Source organism: Solanum pennellii, chromosome 1 (genome assembly GCF_001406875.1).
Source record: "Solanum pennellii chromosome 1, SPENNV200".
Classification (NCBI taxonomy): domain Eukaryota; kingdom Viridiplantae; phylum Streptophyta; class Magnoliopsida; order Solanales; family Solanaceae; genus Solanum; species Solanum pennellii.
In genome coordinates, this window is record NC_028637.1 from 82,907,097 (window position 1) to 82,925,640 (window position 18,544).

Sequence of the window (18,544 nt, forward strand, 5' to 3'; positions counted from 1 at the left end):
GTGATACTTGCTACAAGTGTGGAAAATCTGGGCACTTCATCAAAGAGTGTCCTTTGCTTAAGAATGAAAACAAGGAACATCAAAAACACAGGGGTGACAAAGAAAATAGAAGGGACCTGGTACCTGGTAACAGAGATCGTAAAGCTGCTGCTGATATGGTTGTAAAAAGGGCTCTTGCTGCTTGGGGGGATTCTTCAAGTGATTCAGAAGATCCTGATGAGCCAAAAGATGTGTCTATGGTTGCTGTGCATGAGGAGGAAACTGTCTTCAATGAAATGTTTGCTCTCATGGCTCACACAGAAAATGAAGAAGAGGACAATCAGGTAACCCTTCTAGATATGAAAAATGACTTGGATAAATATTCTCTTAAAAAATTGAGAACTTTGGCCAAAGTCATGATTGATTCTGTGATAGAGTTAACATCTGAAAGAGACACCATGAATGCTGAACTTGACAGTTTAACTGAAAACAAAGTCAAACTTGAAGAAAAAATGTCAAGAATGGTATCTCTAGAGTCAAATAACTCTGAACTTAAGAACTAGTTGAATCAGATTACTGAAGAAGCTGAAAAGCTGAATGGAATGTCAAACAGTCTGCAAGCTGAAATTCAAGAAAAATTGAAAAACTCTGAGAAAAATCTTGGCCTGTCACTTGAAAAGAGTAACAAATTAGAACAGGATATTGTGAAACTTAAGGAAGAACTTGAAAAATCCCTTAAGTGGACCAAATCCTCAAAGTTACTTTCAAATGCAACAAATCAGAGTAATTTCAATAAGAAAGGACTAGGAAGTCTGAACATAAGTCCTCCTTATAATCCCACAGTAAGTATGTGTTTGTGTCTGATAATCTGCTGTGTCTCCATTGTGGTAAGAATGGACATTTGAAGAATGACTGTGCTAGCTGGAAAAACTCCTGTGAAGGGTTCTCTAATTATGCTGAAAGGCATAATGTACCAATAGAGAGACCTGGTCCTCCAAAGCATGTTTCAACTCACAGATTTTCAAAGAAAAAATCTGTACCTGCTCCTATGTCCTTTGTTAGAAAGCTTCAAAATCTACCTTATTGGACTAAATACAATCTAATCACTCTCTTGTCTGCTTACTGGGAACTCAAGCTGAAATGGGTTCCCAAGCTTAACAAGTGATTTTTGGTGCAGGTGAGTGAGAGGAGCAACAGTCAATGTTGGTATATGGATAGTGGCTGCTCTAAGCATATGACTGGTGATGTAAAGAACTTCCTCTCACTCAAGACCCTCCAAGGAGGAGGTGTCTCTTTTGGTGATGGCAAGAAGGGATACATTCTGGGAGTTGGCAAAGTAGGAAGATCTCTTGAAGATTCAATCGACAATGTTTACCATGTGGATGGGTTGAAGTACAACTTACTAAGTGTGTCACAAATCTGTGATAAAGGAAATGAGGTCAAGTTTACTTCTGAGAAGTGCACTGTGGTGAGTTTAACTACAAACAAAGTAATTCTCACTGCACACATAAGTAAAAATATGTATGTGGCAAACTTGGAAACATCTCATGGAGATGATTTAACATGTCTTAGTGCTCAAAACGAAAATGCTGATCTCTGGCATCGTAGGCTGGGACATGTGAGTTCATCTTTATTGAACAAGTTGATTTCTAAGGACCTGGTCCGAGGTTTCCCCAAAATGAAGTTTGCTGAAAATAAAATATGTGAAGCTTGTGTTAAAGGAAAGCAAATCAGATCATCTTTCAAACCCAAGAATCAGGTGACATCATCAAGAACCTTAGAACTGCTTCATATGGACCTGTGTGGACCCTTGAAGGTTCAAAGCAGAAATGGCAAGAAGTACATTTTGGTGATTGTTGATGACTATTCAAGATACACCTGGACGAGATTTTTGAGATCAAAGGCTGATACAGCTGAAGAGCTGGTGGTATTCTTCAAAATGATTCAAACCAAATTAAATCAAGTTGTTTGCAGCATTCGATCTGATCATGGCACAGAGTTCGAAAACTCAACACTTGATAGATTCTGTATGGAAAATGGTACAAGCCATAATTTCTCTGCTCTAAGAACTCCTCAACAAAATGGAGTAGTGGAAAGAAAGAACAGAACCTTGGTGAACATTGCCAGAACCATGATTATTGAATCAAATCTTCCTCAAAGTTTCTGGGCTGAAGCTGTTAACACAGCATGTCATGTTACCAACAGGTGTCTAATAAGAGCTGTGTTGAATAAGACTCCATACGAACTGCTCAACAACAGAAAGCCCACGCTGAGCTATCTTAGAGCATTTGGATGCAAATGTTTTGTGCTGAATAATGGGAAGGATGATCTAGGAAAATTTGATCCCAGAAGTGATGAAGGAGTATTTGTTGGATATTCTTCATCCAGAAAAGCCTACAGAATATTCAACAAACGAACACAATGCATTGAAGAAAGCATTCATGTTGTGTTTGATGAAGATGGAAGCTTGAAGAATGATGGATCAAATAATGATGATGATGTGCTGAAAATGCTAAATTCCAAGAAGATTGAAAGAGCTGAAGCTGATGCAGATCAACAACTGAAAAATGATTGTGATGATCAGAACCATGGTCCACCTGAAGAAGATGCTGAGGTTGAACAGGATGATATGGTACCTGGTACTACTCAAAACTCCAGCCAGAGTACAGCAGACTCCCCAGAAGATGATGTCACTCTTGATGAAGAAGATCATGCTGATCTGCAAAATCAGTCTGCTGCAAAGTCAGGATGGAAGCATAGTTCATCTCATCCTCTTGATAATCTCATTTCTCCCTTGAATTTGGAATTCAAACTAGATCAAAAACAAGAAATCTAGTTGCATTCTCAGCATTCATATCATCTATTGAGCCTAAGAATGTTAAAGAAGCATTAGGTGATGCAGACTGGATCAATTCTATGCAAGAAGAGCTCCATCAGTTTGAAAGAAGTAAGGTATGGTACCTGGTTCCTCGACCTGAAGGCAGAACTATAATAGGAACTAGGTGGGTATTCAGAAACAAACTTGATGAAAATGGAGTGATTACTAGAAATAAATCCAGGCTGGTGGTGCAAGGATACAATCAAGAAGAAGGAATTGACTATGATGAGACTGTTGCACCTGTTGCCAGAATGGAAGCTATTAGAATCCTAATAGCTTTTGCTGCTTTTATGGGGTTCAAGCTGTATCAACTGGATGTGAAGAGTGCATTTCTGAATGGAAATCTCAAGGCGGAGGTGTATGTCAAGCAACCACCTGGCTTTGAAGATGCAGAGCTGCCAAATCATGTGTTCAGATTGAATAAGGCACTATATGGTCTCAAACAAGCTCCAAGAGCATGGTATGAAAGGTTGTCAAAGTATCTGCTGAAGAATGGTTTCAAAAGAGGCAAGATAGACAATACTTTGTTCTTATTAAAAAGAGAACAAGAATTGCTTATCATTCAAGTCTATGTGGATGACATAATCTTTGGAGCTACGTCAGAACATCTCTGTGAAGAATTCTCATCACTGATGGGAAGGGAGTTTGAAATGAGTATGATGGGTGAGTTGACATTCTTCCTGGGGCTCCAAATCAAGCAATCATCAAATGGGATTTCTATATGCCAGGAGAAGTATATCAAAGAGCTGCTGAAGAAATTCAATATGTTTGATTCTAAACCTATTGATACTCCTATGGGAACAAATTCCAAGATGATAGTAGAAGAATCTGATCCCCTTGTGAATCAGACAATGTACAGAGGAATCATTGGCTCCTTGTTATATCTGACTGCTAGCAGGCCTGATATTGTGTATAGTGTTGGAATGTGTGCCAGGTTTCAAGCATGTCCTCGTGATTCACACCTGAAGGCTGCAAAACGTATTCTTAGATACTTGAAGAAAACAGGGGACCTGGTTCTCTTCTATCCTGCAGGTGATACTTTTGATCTAGTTGGTTTTGCAGATGCTGATTTTGCAGGCTATCAAGTTGACAGGAAGAGCACCTCTGGAATGGCTCATTTCCTTGGATCATCACTTATCTCTTGGGGTACCAAGAAGCAGAACTCTGTGGCTCTTTCAACTGCTGAAGCTGAATATGTAGCTGCTGCAGCCTGTTGTTCTCAATTATTGTGGATCAGGCAACACTTAGAAGATTTTGGAATCCACATCAAAGCAATTCCTCTTATGTGTGACAATACTAGTGCTGTTAGTATGGGAAAGAACCCAGTCCATCATAAGAGAACAAAGCACATTGATGTTAGACATCATTTTTTGAGAGATAATGTTGAGAAGGGAAATATTGTGCTCACATATTGTCCAACGGAGGAACAGATTGCAGACATTTTCACCAAGGCTCTCAGCAAGGATCAATTTGAGAGGAATCGGTTAAAGTTGGGGATGTTGATCTCCAAGTGATGCCTTTAGCCTCAAACAGTGGAACTCCCTTGATGGCTAAAATTGCTGTGCAGGTATCCTTTGTGTGAATTTTAAATATTTGAACAAGATCTCTTTTTGTATCTTTAGTAGGTATACTCTCAGTAGGGACCTGCTCAGCAAAAGAAGAGACTAGAACAATTAAGGAATGAAGTTAAACTCTATCATGGTACCGGGTACCTGTCCAGGTTAGCATTTTTACATTAAATTTAAACTGAAATTTTGACCGTTGAAAAATGCCACGTGTCAGTCATCGGTTGCTCTGACCGATCAGTCCAATCGTTTCTCTCTCAAACGACGCATCTAATCAAGGACCTGGCACCCTTTCACTTCTTTTAAAAAGGCCTTTTTCTTTTTGGAACTCTCATCTGTTTCTTAACTTTATTTCTCTCCTTTTATCAAAAGGCTTATCAAATTCAAAGGCCAAATCTGTCCTCTTCTTCCTTTTTGCTCTTAAACGAAACCTTCCAGTATCACAAACATGTCTTCCTCTTCATCTTCTTCTAAGAAAATGTTGGATGCCCTTAGTGAAATTGAGCCCCTTGCATTCTATTCTCCAACAACTGCTCAAGCCAGACTTCCTCCCCCACCCAGTCCTCCACAAAATACTCCGGACAACCCTTTCTTCTCTATCGATCTAAACACTTCTTCAGTACCTGGTCCATGTGAAGACATGTTGCCTGACAACATGTTTGAGGGAGACCTACCAAAACACAGGGCTTCCGAGTCAAATATTCTGGCAGCAAGTGAGGAACTTGTGATTGAGAGCCTGGCAATGATGAGAGAAGAGGTCAGAGCAGAACATACTGACGCCCTGGAAAGAGAAGAGGTAAGGCCTTCTCAACCCATCTTCGATAAAACCCCCGATTTAGGGCGGTATTCTTCTTCCTCTTCATCTGAATCTGCAAGTGAGGAAGCATCATTAAAATGGAAGGTGGAAAGTCGAAAAGGGAAGGAAAAGGTCGTGGAGGAGACTCCTAAGAGACGACCTAATACAAGGTCTGCTGCACAAAAACTGATGGTAGATGCCTTGAAGGCAAGTGCACGATCTGCTGCTGCAGTCAGAAGTGCACGAACCTTCAAGGTATCAAATTTTAGGATACCTAAAGAAAAGTTGGTTGAGTTGTCTGGAGAAGAGGTTGAAAAGAAAAATAACAAGAAGAAGTCAGAAAAGAAAAGGGAAAGGGTTACAAAGAAGGTTGAAAAGTCACAGTCAAAAGGGAAGAAATCTGAAAGGAAGAGGAAGCGGACACAGGAACCTGGTCCTCAAGCCAGGAAAGTTGAGAATGTCAACTTGCAAGAAGTAGTTGATAGTCTGAGGAAACAAGCAGTTCTCGCTGGAAGAGTGTTTGATATGGGGATTATTACTCTTCCGGGCATGGACTCTCTGCATGACATGGTGGAGATCCAGTCTTGGCTGCACCTGTTCAACAAGAAATCCCCCATCCTCCATGAAGAAGAGGTTCGTGAATTCTATTACAATGTTCAATTTCTGGAAGATGGGAGTCTCCTCACACGTGTGAACAATGTTGCTGTTTCTTTGAATGAGGAAGTGTTGGGCAAAATCCTCAGAGTGCCTACAGAGGGGACCCGGTCCGTGCAGGGAAAAGCCTGCTCTTCAGAATTTGCATCTATGATTTCTAAGACTCCCACAACCAAGGTTGCTGGGATCTATAAGAAAATTATGAAGAGTGAGTATCAGCTGGTCTTTGAGTTCGTCAACAAGGTGCTCCTTCCTCGCACAGAAAAGAGAACACTTGCTACTGCTGCTGACCTATATGTGATGGAGATGCTGTGCAGCTTTGAAGCCTTGAGTCTTCCTGGTCTAATGATTGAGCACATTCACAAAACTGTCGTTGAGAGGAAAGGTGTTCACGGAATGGGTTATGGATACTTTCTCACAGATGTATTCAAGCATTTTCGAATTCCTCTCAGTGTTGGCAAGGTGGGGACTGTTAAACAAACTATCTCTGAGAATACCTTGGTTGAATGTGAGTGCATTGAAGGAAAAGGGTATCCAAAGAGCAAGATGGCTCAACTGATTGAGGACCAGGATCAGCTTAAACACGAGGTTGAAGAGCTCACTGTGCGGTTGAGTGGAAAAGAGGCTGAAATTGCTGTACTCAAAGCAGAACTGCTGACTGCACAGAGTGAGGGACCTGGTTCTTCAGTTGTACAAGCTCTAGAGAAAGAGAACAAGGAGTTGAAGGCGAAGATAACTGCCCTGCAAGAAAAGGCCATCAAGGATAATGATGCTGCCAATGCACGACTCACTCTTGTTATCCAGTCCCTATCTCAAACTCCCCCCTCTTCCTAAACTGTCAATCAATCCTTCCCTGTGTCTTTTTTTTGTGTGGCTGATCATCGTGTTGATGGATTTTTAGTTTGTCTTTAATGTATTTATGTTAAAATGGCATGTTGGTTACTTTATTCCTTTGCTGTTCTCCTCTATTCTTTTGTGATTGCTTTTCCTCTACTGTTTGATTGCTTTTTAGCTTTGATCTTGTTCAGTATTTATGTTGACATCACTGGTTCACTGCATATCTTTTTTATGATGCCAAAAGGGGGAAGTAAACTGTAAGTAGCTAAATAAGTAAGGGGGAATATACAGACAGGGGGAACAATTCTGGAGAAGATCTCAGATTATGGTTTTAAGGGGGAATATACAGACAGGGGGAACAATTTTGGAGAAGATCTCAGATTATGGTTTGTCATCATCAAAAAGGGGGAAAATGTTATTTGTAGTTTTGATAATTTGACAAACTTAGGGACCTTGTAAAGGTACCGGGTTTCTTACTTGAATATTGTAGGGTTCTTGTTGAGTATTGCAGATGAAACAAACCCAGGGACCTAGTAGAGGTACCAGGCTCTCATGAAAATGAGCCAGTCGACTGCCAGCTGGAGATAGTACAGAAAGTAGGTGCACACTTCCCGATGGCGTCAGAAAGTGTGACCTTTCCAACCAATGGCAAAGAAGTTTAGGAAAGGGACTAGTCAATACAAAAGACACTTTCCTAAACACTTTTTTGTAGCTTTTGCAACTTGATAAAAACTTTTCAAGAAATCTTGTAAAGGCTAACAAAAAGGAAAAAGGCAGAATCAAATTCCAAACACATCTGCAACATCTGGAGCTTTTCGTCTAGTTGTTTAGGAATTTATTCTCGTGTTCTTGAACTGTAAACCACTCCTGAATCTATAAAGGAATTGGTGTATTGTGTTAGAAGTCTAGGTTGTCCAGGTGGGATAGCTTAGTGGGTAGATTGTTTTTTTCTACTTAGGCTTGTTAAGCAATAGAGGACTATTGCTTAACGGTAAGATTGATAACTCTTTCTTACGTTTGGTGTAATCGTGTTTCGCTTTTGCTTTTGAAGATTAGTGAAAACGATTGAAAATCCTGTGAGACAGGTCGTGGTTTTACTCCCTTAAGCAAGGAGGTTTCCACGTAAAATCATTGTGTTGATTTTACTGCATTTAACTTTCTGTTTTACTCATTAGTGTAGTAAGGGACCTGGTCCATTACTGTTAAGTAAAGGCATACATTCTATCACAGACCTCACGTTTGAAAAGAGTCTTCTCTTTCGCCAGGGTTGCGTTATCGAAGATCGATCATATTTGCAAAGGGTCAGAGGTTTGAACCTCACTTTTGTGAAGGTTTTCTCATGTTCGCGACCTTTTCGTAAGAGAACGCCTAGTCACAAAAACGAGGCTAGATATTCTTTCCGGGATCGAGTTAGCAATCTGGTGGTCGCATTCGCGATGTTCGCGGAAGCAAACCTAAGATTGCTTTTGCGAGACTTGAGAGGGTTTCTGGTCTAAAATTTGGGGTTTTCCCTCATGTTATATTTTTAAGCTTTGAGGACTCGATTGTGGCGATTCCAAGTGGGTTTTCAAGATAAATCATTTGGTTGATGAATGTTAATTTCTCTTCGGTATTATTCCATGATTATGGAAGATTTTTTTTTAACTTAAATTGCTATTTTGAATTCAAACCTTGGGTTTTTTTTAATGCTTGAACTTTTAAAAAAATGGTGATTATGAATTGAATATAACTCTGTTTTCGTAATGGCTTTCACCAATGGATTCCAAATGCTTTAATTAATGTAAAAATTTCAAATTGAAACTTTATTTTCGAAATCGGATTGTTGAGTCGACTTGGCACATTTATTCAAACTGCTTGATATAGGTGTTGTTAGTTCTAGAATCTCATTATGAATATTTATTTAACTACTTTGTGTTGGTTTGGATATGGTTTGGAAGGTAAAGCTCAAGTTTTGGATTGATTTCTGATTCATTAAGGCAAGTGAACTTCTAAACCTTGCTAAAGCTTGTAGATCTTGAACCTTCTTTCTTGTATGTGTTGGAGAGTAATGGAAAGAGGTGATGGGGTAGTTGCTCAAAAGGAATAATTTTAGTGATAGAAATGAGATTAATGAAAAAGGAAATGTATTGATAATGGTGTATTGTGCATTGTGAATTGCCTTAGAGTGTTATATTTACTCAATAATTGATGTGATACTTTGATAGTATTGGTGTGAATGTGAATTGCTTGTGATCATCTCTTCATTATTGTGTGAACATGGTTTGGTACTTGTGATTTATAGTCTTGATACTTGTGGTTGATGAACTAGACCATTGTGATTGATGAACTTGACCCTTGTGATTTGATGGAATGTAATTTGTTGGACTGTGACTTTGAAACCTTGCGAACTACTGGGACTATTAGGTTGCGCCGATTTTTGTGCAGGTTGTAGTTGTGGCGGTTTGATTGGGATGAAACGAGTTCTTGTTTTTAGCTAGTTTTACCTTGTGTTTAGTGATTGCTAGTTGGGTATCGTATTGTTTGGTACTCACTCCTTACTTCTACACCTATGTAGGTTCCGAGCGCAGATCTGTGTGATAACCCTTCTTCTATCTACATCTAAGGGATCCTGCGGATACTTAAAAGGTAGTTGTTTGTCATGCCAGCGGACCGACTGTTTCATTGTTTATGTTATTGTTCTATTCGAGAGACAAGACATTCGAGAGTATTTATCTTTCCAACTTTGTTATTGTACATTAGTGACTTGTACATTTGATAACTAGGTTTTGGAGGTATTTGAGAATGACCAAGTTTTCCACACTTATGTTATTGTTAGTTTTTCCGCATTTTCTTTCGTGTTGCTTGATTTAGGTTGACTTGTCTTGGTGGAATAAATGAGTGTCATCACTTCCATTTTTGGATTGTGACAAAAACACTTCTCCCCCTTAGACATAATTTTTTTAAAAAATAAATAGCACAGGACCATAAGATAAAATAAGCACTAGCAGATAATAAAGCATAGTAAGGAGGGTAAATAACCTCAATATACAGCGCCAAAAGATGTTTTAGCAGGGACAGACCCTCCAATTTTTGTAACATTTTCATCAACTTCCATCCTCTTTACTAGTTGCAGTATGGATGACTTACCATTGAAGTGTGATAATTCTTCCAACAAAATCCTCCCATCAAAAGAATGTGGTCAAGGACTAAAATTAGACGAACCAACACCTCTTAAGTTTTGGCAATTTCACGGACAACATGACGATAATTGTGAGCAAATGATAACATGACGATAATTGTGATCAAATCGTATCTTGAATGATAGCATGACAATAATTGTGATCAAACTCTTCACCCCAGCTGTCAAGATTTTCTCGCATGACACTGTAGGAGAATGTGTCAAATGACAGGTATGTCGAAGAATAAAGTTTGAGATGGAGCGATTTGGTATGAGTTTGATCATATTCAAGTCTATCCCGGACCTTTTTAACATCAACATGATCATGGAAAAAAAGAACAAAGTAAAATATTCTCTAACCTTAGTTATCCATAAAAAGTTTGCACCTTATCAACACATCAATCAATCAATTATACCTTAAATCTCATACAAGTTGACCATAAACATGAGAACAGATCAAAAGAATAAAATATACAGTACTTAAAATTTCCAGTACAAAGCAATTTCAAGATATTTTAATGGAAGATCACCGTGGCAAAGAAGAAAAAAGATAAAAATACAATTGATAACAAACCAAGAACCAGAAAATGTAGAAAGAATTTCTTCGTAAGAGTTCCCCAGAATTGGTATGAGAAGGGGAGCAGTTCTCAAATCATTTGTGCCTAGTACAAGCTAAGAGAACTAATATGCCGAAGCCCTCTTAGCCAGCCATCTTAGTCAAGCGGTGTACGGTACTTCTTGCCACCCTATTACCAGGATCAATTTTCATAACAGTTCTGAGGTCTTCCGCCCCAAGCTTGTACTTCTCCATACTCTCATACAACAGAGCACGCTGAACAAGGACGGAAACATTTTTGCCATCTTGTGCTAGCACCTGCACAACAAAATGCAGCAATAAGTCTTTATTCATATGATAACACATTGAATAAAGTGAATTCACAACAGTTCTCAGCCGTGATCTGGCAATGTCTTGCATCTAAATTAACCAGTAATTTTTTTTTTCAGACAGCTTTTTGGTCAGACTTTCTCCATTTACATTTTGTGAACTCTTTTTTTTGGGGAACACCTCTTGTATTATTCAATATTCATACATATAACTTTTAACACAGAAGATTGACAAAAACAAAAATTACTTCATAGAAGGTCTTCTACTGTTCCTTTCAAGAGGCATCAAGAAAATAATCCGATACTGAATGGGCTCCTCTGTTGCGCCGTACTGCCTGCTTTGATACCTATTCGGGTGGTGCGAGTATTGATGCATATCCTGAAGCTAACCTAAGTCAACTGGATCCTTCTACTAGACCCTTAACGAGGAGACAAGCTAAGAATGTACAAGAACTCCAAGGTTTAGCTCAAGGAATCCTGTGGCATGACTTAAAAGACGATGGGGAATCAAACAAGGAAATGATAACAGTAAATTTTATGAAACTCATTTTCCCTTGGAGACTAACTATTATTGGAGACAAGCTAAGAATGCATTCAGTCTAGCAACATAAGTTGCGCGGACTCTTCATTTTCGATGCGCACCGGTATCAGATTCTCCGAAATACACTACTTTGGAGAATCCGACATGTACCCTCTAACAAAATGCATTAAACCTAATTTTTGATCGTATGTAAACACTCCATCTGTCATTTCTTAGCCACATAGCATGGATTTGCTTTGGCTATAACAAGGCAATATGTATGGGGGTGGAATGTAGCCTCTAGCTGGCCATAAATGGGGAGTCCTACAGGACTAAACAGTCCCCCATTTGACGGCGTAATATATCACATCTTGGGTTGAGGACTGAAAGAAACCATTTTACCTAGATTCTCTCCACTTCACACTCCACTTACCTCCTTAGCTCCAACCCCTCTGTTCCTTGTTGTTTCAAGCTTTTTTTTTGTGGATGCTCACTTTCTGATTTACTTTGCTTCATATATGTTGATCACATGTATGACTGTCGAACTAGTTTCTTCGTATTCATTATGGCTAGTAACTTGGCACATCAGTGGATCATTTTTCAAAATAATAATTTGATATTTCTATAAATGACATGGTGCAAACATGAAATATCAATTTTGACATCTGCACTTTATATCTTCTAGGGTCCTTAATCTGCATTATTAGTTTAAAAACCATCTATGTAAAGATATTGTTTGACAAGTAGATTCATCTAGAAGAAGTATGTCTGCAATGATCATCCTCAAAAAATGAAGTATGTCTCCAATGACATGATAAAAACACAGTGGTAATGTTTTATGTATGCACCATTTGGGTTTGAAATAGTATCTAGTACCTATGACTTTGTTAGTGCCATCGGCGATATAAGATGATATATGTGATGAAGATGCCAGGAGAGACAAGATTATATATCACACAATCAAAACCACACGCCAAATGCATAAAATAGGAAGCGAACACTGCTTATGTCACTTTATCACCTTTCATTTCATTGATATTCAGTCAAATTGCACTCAGCTTTACAAAAGAAAATATGGGGGCATGCATTTAGTGTCCACCACATTCCCCTAAATGATAAATTGTGTAAATGAGAAAATACTCTTCTGAAACTAGGATTACATGGAAGCTAGTTTGTGATAGCTAGCCTAACTTACAGTGCAGAGAGGAGTCTGTAAATATTTCTTTAAAATATTTCATAAAACAAGGTGCAAAATTATCCATGAAATGCCACCAACGTGCATGAAAAATAAATGAGCACAAATTAATATCTAAAAGATGATAAAGGTCTTAGTGTAACATACAAAGCATGGTTATTGATCATACCTTTGTACAGTCAGCCACAGCCTTCTTGTATTCTCCTACCTCTTTGTAACATGAAGCCCTACTTGACAGAACTTCCATTACACCAGCTTCATCACCAGCCTTCTCGAGAAGAATGACGGCCCACGACAACCATTTTATGGCATCACCATATTGTCCCTGCTTGTGATTATCCATTCCCTTGTTCTTCGCAGCGGAAGCACTCACACCAGAAGGTGGTGGTGGAAGCCCTTCAATTTCAGTTGTCCCACTGCTATCGTTAGCACCCGCAAACTCTGATTCAAAGCCCCAATCATCACCCCCTGTAAACTGCTGGTTCTCACTCCCTCCAGCAGCTTCTCCAGGTGAAGCATTAGTTGATGAAAAAAGCGAATCAAAATCACCCACACCTGAAGACTGAGTAGCAGATGGTTGACTCTGAGTATTAGTGAATCCGAAATCATCAACCTTGGAATAAGCACCACCTGAATTCAACCCGGCTGAAGCATTAGTATTACTTGTAGGAAATGGATCTGATGGAAATCCTGGTCCATCTGATTTGGTAGCATTTTGGAAATTCCCAAACACATCATCACCTGAACTATTCTTCTTAGTTTCTTTACTATCTGACTTCATATTAGGCCCCGGCTTAGACGAAAAATCAACCAGCGAACCAAATGGGTCCTTATTAACACCCATCCCTCCTCCAACTCCACTTCCAGACATATTTTTCAATGATGTACCTCCAAGATTAGGGGTTTTAGTATTACCACCACTCTGATTCACACTGGCAGTATAATTATATGCATTATACCCACCAGCATTACCACTACCAGAATTTCCAGCTGAACCCCAGCTACCACCAGCATTACCGCTACCGGAATTTCCAGCTGAACCCCAGTTACCACCAGCATTACCGCTACCAGAATTTCCAGCTGAACCCCAGCTACCACCAGTTTTCACAGAATTGCCACTCTTCGGCAGATTATCAGTCATACCACCCATAGAGAACGCGCTCTTGTTGGCAGTTGGAGCAGCATTTTTTAACGGGGCATTGCTACTACTTTTATTTCCTCCCAATGCTGAGCTCACCAAATCACCAAACAAATTAGGGTTTTTGTTAGTCATCCCAACACTTGACGCTACATTGCTAGTGGTCGAAGGAGCTGAAGACCCCCAACTCTTCCCAAATATATCACCAGCCATTGAATTCGGTCCAGATAACGACCCTACTGGCTGGTGAGTCCATGATGATTTGTTAGGTTGAGTCCATGAAGACCCAGAATTTGGTTTCGATTGAGTCGATGAATACGTATAGGATGATGAAGAAGAAGAATACGACGAAGTTTTATTCTTCTGATCATTGAGAGATCGAGATCGACCAGAGTTCAAACCCAGATCAAAATCAAACCTATTCATAGAAGAACCCGATTTCCCGTAATTTGAATTCATATTTTCGTCCGGAAATTAAACTAAAACCCTTGTATATTACTTGAAAATATTTTAGTCCACAGATCGGCAATTATGGCGGAATTGTAGATCAGATAAAAAAGAATTAGATCTGATTAAATTCTGAAACGTACCTGATGATAATGAAAACTACAAATAAGAAACGAATGATAATTCAGATACCGGAAAGATAGGTTGATGATGCTAAATTGAAGCTCCGGCGAGATGATAATCGGAGCTCAGATCGGCGAATGAACCGACACGGCGGAGGTGGAAAAAAGGAAAATGCCGAAAATGTTGGGTAACTAAAGCCTAAAGGGAAGATACAATTTATTGCCCGGAGATTCATTTAGTTTTTGTTTTTCTATTTTACATTTTCGTTATTATTAGTAAAACTTTTTGAATTATATCCATTTGACTGTCACCTTAAAATTCGTTTCATTTTAGTTAATGAGTCAAATACTAGAACTTACGAGTTATGTATATTATATGGAAAATGGTTAAATATATTATTAAAAATAATTTAACAATACTTTTAGTTAGCATTATATTTTGGTACAAATATGTTCCTTATTAAAATAAGAGAAACATTTATCTCAAAAGTATAATGGGAAGAGCAAATTTAAACTGAAAGTATAACGAAGGATGTATTTAAATTAATTCTAATAATACAAGAGTATATTTGATCATCTTCTGTTCAATATATTATGACATGAAAGTAAGAATTAATAAAATGACAATAAAGAAAGAATTCTCTTAATTTTTTTTCAACTATCAGGTAAATTCAATATAAATTATCATATTTTACTACTTTATTTAATTTATTACTCCCTATGTCTCATTTTTATGTGGCATTATTCGTTTTTTGAGAGTCAAACAGTTTCACTTTTATCGGATATTTGCGTATGAAATTTTCAAATTTTTTTAAATGAAATTTATATATTTGTAAACTACGTAAAGAGTACTATAAATCACAGTAATTGATAATTCAAAATGTTAAAAGCATCTATGAAAAACTTATATTCAAAAGATAAAGTTGTTTGAATTTCGAAATGCAAAAAACGTGTCATAAAATAAAACGGAAGAGGTATATAAAAGCACACAAAAAGTTGTCGATCAACCTGACATACAGGGAAGTTGTTTGAGGTATGGGGTTAACTATTAGAGTACACACTACTTATAATATTTTATCATGTTATCTCTTGGATGTTTATAAATATCATGTCTCGTTAAAACACTGTTACAAAAAAATTGTGAAAGAAAATATCACATTTTTAGTCTACATCCTAAACAAGATCATCACTCAGATATATTACTGACCCAAGAGAACTCTTCGCTTAACGTGCTATAAAATTGAATAATAACTAGTACGGAAACTTCAAAAACATGAGAATGTAATAACTTAGAAAATAAACTCACTAATTTATAATTAAAAATGTGTGTGCGTGCTTGTATAACAAAACTGAAAGTTATAACTCAATTGACTCATCTGAAGCCCTAATGTACTGAAGATAGATCGTTGAAACAATATTCAGGCTACCTGAGTACTCTAGTTATGACATATAATATATATTAATACTCTGAAAAATCGAAGCCCTATAAAAGGATGGAGGTTTTGCTAAAATTGGATGAAATTAAATTCAACAGATATGTCCTTTGTTGATTCTGATTTTGCATCATTTAAAATGTAACATCGAATGACATCAATACATGAAATGTATATTATGTAAATATATGAACGAAATAATTTGTTAAGCTAAACATACTGAAGTGAACAAACCACACTTAAGATAGATAGAAACCAAGTCAGTTGAATTATATTAAATAAGATTTTCAATTTAAAAGTTAGGACATGTCCTAAAACGGGTTGACTAAATAATGATACCACAATATTTGGTATTGAGAAGAGAAAAATGTAAATAATTGTAAGTTGTTTTAAAGCACTTTCATTGTACACTGTTTTATTACTTGAGCTGAAAATATGTCCAGTCATGCAAATTGGAGAAATCCAATATTTAGTTGTGATTACACATACATTTCAATTTTTTTTAATATATAGTAATACATAACACACAATAAATCTTTAAGTTGAGAGTTTCTTACAATTGGCATAAATCACATGAGTTCATGATATCCAACAGCTAACCCAATCGGGAGAATTACTATACCTTGCTAGGATACAAAATCTATTTATCTAGAGTTTGACTGATTACTAGTATACAAATACTACAATAACATGCAGTGGCGGATCTAGAATTTTAAGGTTGTGGGTGCTCTTAAGTAAAAATATAAAAAATATGTGTTAACAATGAGATTTGAACCTTGGTACAATAACACTAAAAAAGTCTTAAGTACCGATCCAAGAACCATAAAGACAACTATATCATTTATTCATTGGGTGCTCTATGTTAATTTTATACAAATACCATTCGATTTCTACATAGATATATATATTTCGTAACGAAGTTAATGGGTGCTCGAGCACCCGACGAACACCATGTGGGTCTGCCCCTGATAACATGTATTATGGAATTTGAATTTTCTACATTCGCGGTCCGTTTATGCTAATAATTCTCTCAAAATAATTTATATATACTCATAACTTAGGAAAAAAAGTCTTAAATATATCTGAGCTTAGAATGAAATTATTGTTATAATTTTAAACTTTGGACAAGACCTAATACGGCCCTGTATATTTAATAGTGTGTTTAGATAAATATAGGTGTCCAGCTGGTCAAGTGTGTGAAATGAGGGAGGAGCGCGTAGACACGAAATAAAACTTTTATGAGTTTATTATTCACTGCCCCATATCAATACCTTCATTAATTTATACTCGTTTCTTTTTACCTTTTACATAATTCTTGTTACCCACTTCATTTTTCACTCGAGTACAAATCATACAAATCATCATTGAGGGCTAAAGAGGTAAGCTTTAGCTTTAACATATTATTCTCTTTAACTTTTATTATTTGTCTTGTTTGTTTGATTTTTAATTTATTTTCTCTAATTTCTAATTTTTTTATTAGGGTTAACCATGAAAGATGTAAAATTTGATTTGAATAACTTTTATTTTGATAGAGATAATCCAAAGTTGAATGAGGAAATGTGATGCCTTTACGATTTTTTGCCCCATTTAAAAATTTCTTGGTCCAATAACAATTCTGGTAGAAAATTTTGGTCTTATCCATACTATGGATCGAAAAAGAGTAAATATTTTTGTTGGAGGGATGATGTGGTATATGATTAATCTAAGTTCATCATGCATAAGTTGGTAAAGAAAATGAAGGACATAAACGAACTAATAGTTGCAAATATAAAGAAAATGAAGGAGATGGAAGAAATCATTGACTATATTGATAGAGAAATTACGAAGATGAAAGTTCAATCCGCATTTACCTAGTTGAAAGAAAAATGTAGTGTAAAGGAGGTGGAAGGAGTGTTTTCTTTCGAGGACTATGAAAAGGATAATAAATGGATTGAGCTGAAGAAAGGGAGTAGCTACTGTATGTTGTCTCTCGATCATGTATGTTGTTGTTTGGATTAAAATAGGCAATTAAAGCATTTTCTTTGGTCGATGTAAATTTGAATGTGTTTATGTTTGCTAGTTCGTATTGTTTATGTTAATGAACTTGATTTATGTTGACTGTAGCCATACAAACTAGCAAACATAAACACTTTAATCATAAAATCAAGTTTATTGACTTTAACCATACAAACTAGCAAACATAAACACTTTCAAACTTGCATGTATCAATGGAAATGCTTCAACTACCTATTTTGATTCAAACAACAACATACACGATAAGCCAAGGAAATGCTTCCATCGTCTATTTTGATCCAAATAACAATATGAAAATTCTGCTAAGGCTAAGTAACTATTTCCTTTCTTCTTCACCTCAATCAGTTTCTCTACCTCTTCACAGTCTTTAAAAGAAAATACTTCTCCCACCTTTTAGACACTACAGTGTTCTTACAACTAGGTAAATACAGATTGAGCTTTCACCTCCGTAATTTCTCTTTCTTTATAGCTAGTGATTTTTTCCATCTCTTTCATTGTCTTTACATTTGCAACTAATAGTTCATTCATATCCTTCATTTTCTTCACCAACTTATGCATGTTGAACTTAGATCGTTTATTAAACACATTATCCCTCCAATGAATTATTATCGGACCAAGAAATTTTGAATGAAGGCAATAGATCGTGAAAGCATCACACTTCTTTGTTCAACTTTGGATCATCTTTATCAAAATAAAAGTTATTCAAATCCTATTTTACATCTTCCAATCAAACTACATATCTTGCTTAGCCCATTCTTACTCCAATATTTGAAATCCAACCCTGGAAACTTGATCCAAATAGGAAATGTCTGCAATTCCTCATTTGTAAACTCTAGTTCAGGAGTCTATGTTGGGTTTAACAAAGTGTGAATGGGAAAATAAAAGAGGAAAATGAGGAAACTAATTTAGAGGGAAAATGAAAAGT

The 18,544-nt window shown here is 37.0% G+C and overlaps 1 protein-coding gene across 1 annotated transcript; it reads right to left on the reverse strand.

The window, feature by feature from the left end:
* Positions 1 to 10,251: 10,251 nt before the first annotated feature.
* On the reverse strand, positions 10,252 to 14,428 carry LOC107007890 (uncharacterized transmembrane protein DDB_G0289901). The gene is made up of 2 exons (XM_015206722.2): positions 12,636 to 14,428; positions 10,252 to 10,740 (listed from the first exon to the last, which is right to left on the reverse strand). The coding sequence occupies exons 1-2, from the start codon at positions 14,061 to 14,063 to the stop codon at positions 10,567 to 10,569; spliced, it is 1,602 nt and encodes a 533-aa protein (XP_015062208.1). The 5' UTR covers positions 14,064 to 14,428; the 3' UTR covers positions 10,252 to 10,566.
* Positions 14,429 to 18,544: the final 4,116 nt, after the last annotated feature.

What these genes read in the sequence shown, in the direction of transcription:
- LOC107007890 (XM_015206722.2), bottom strand. Translation starts at nt 14,063, where the DNA reads ATGAATTCAAATTACGGGAAATCGGGTTCTTCTATGAATAGGTTTGAT. An exon ending in CTGTGGCTGACTGTACAAAG is followed by an intron (nt 10,741 to 12,635) that starts GTATGATCAATA and finishes TTTGTTGTGCAG; the next exon opens with GTGCTAGCACAAGATGGCAA.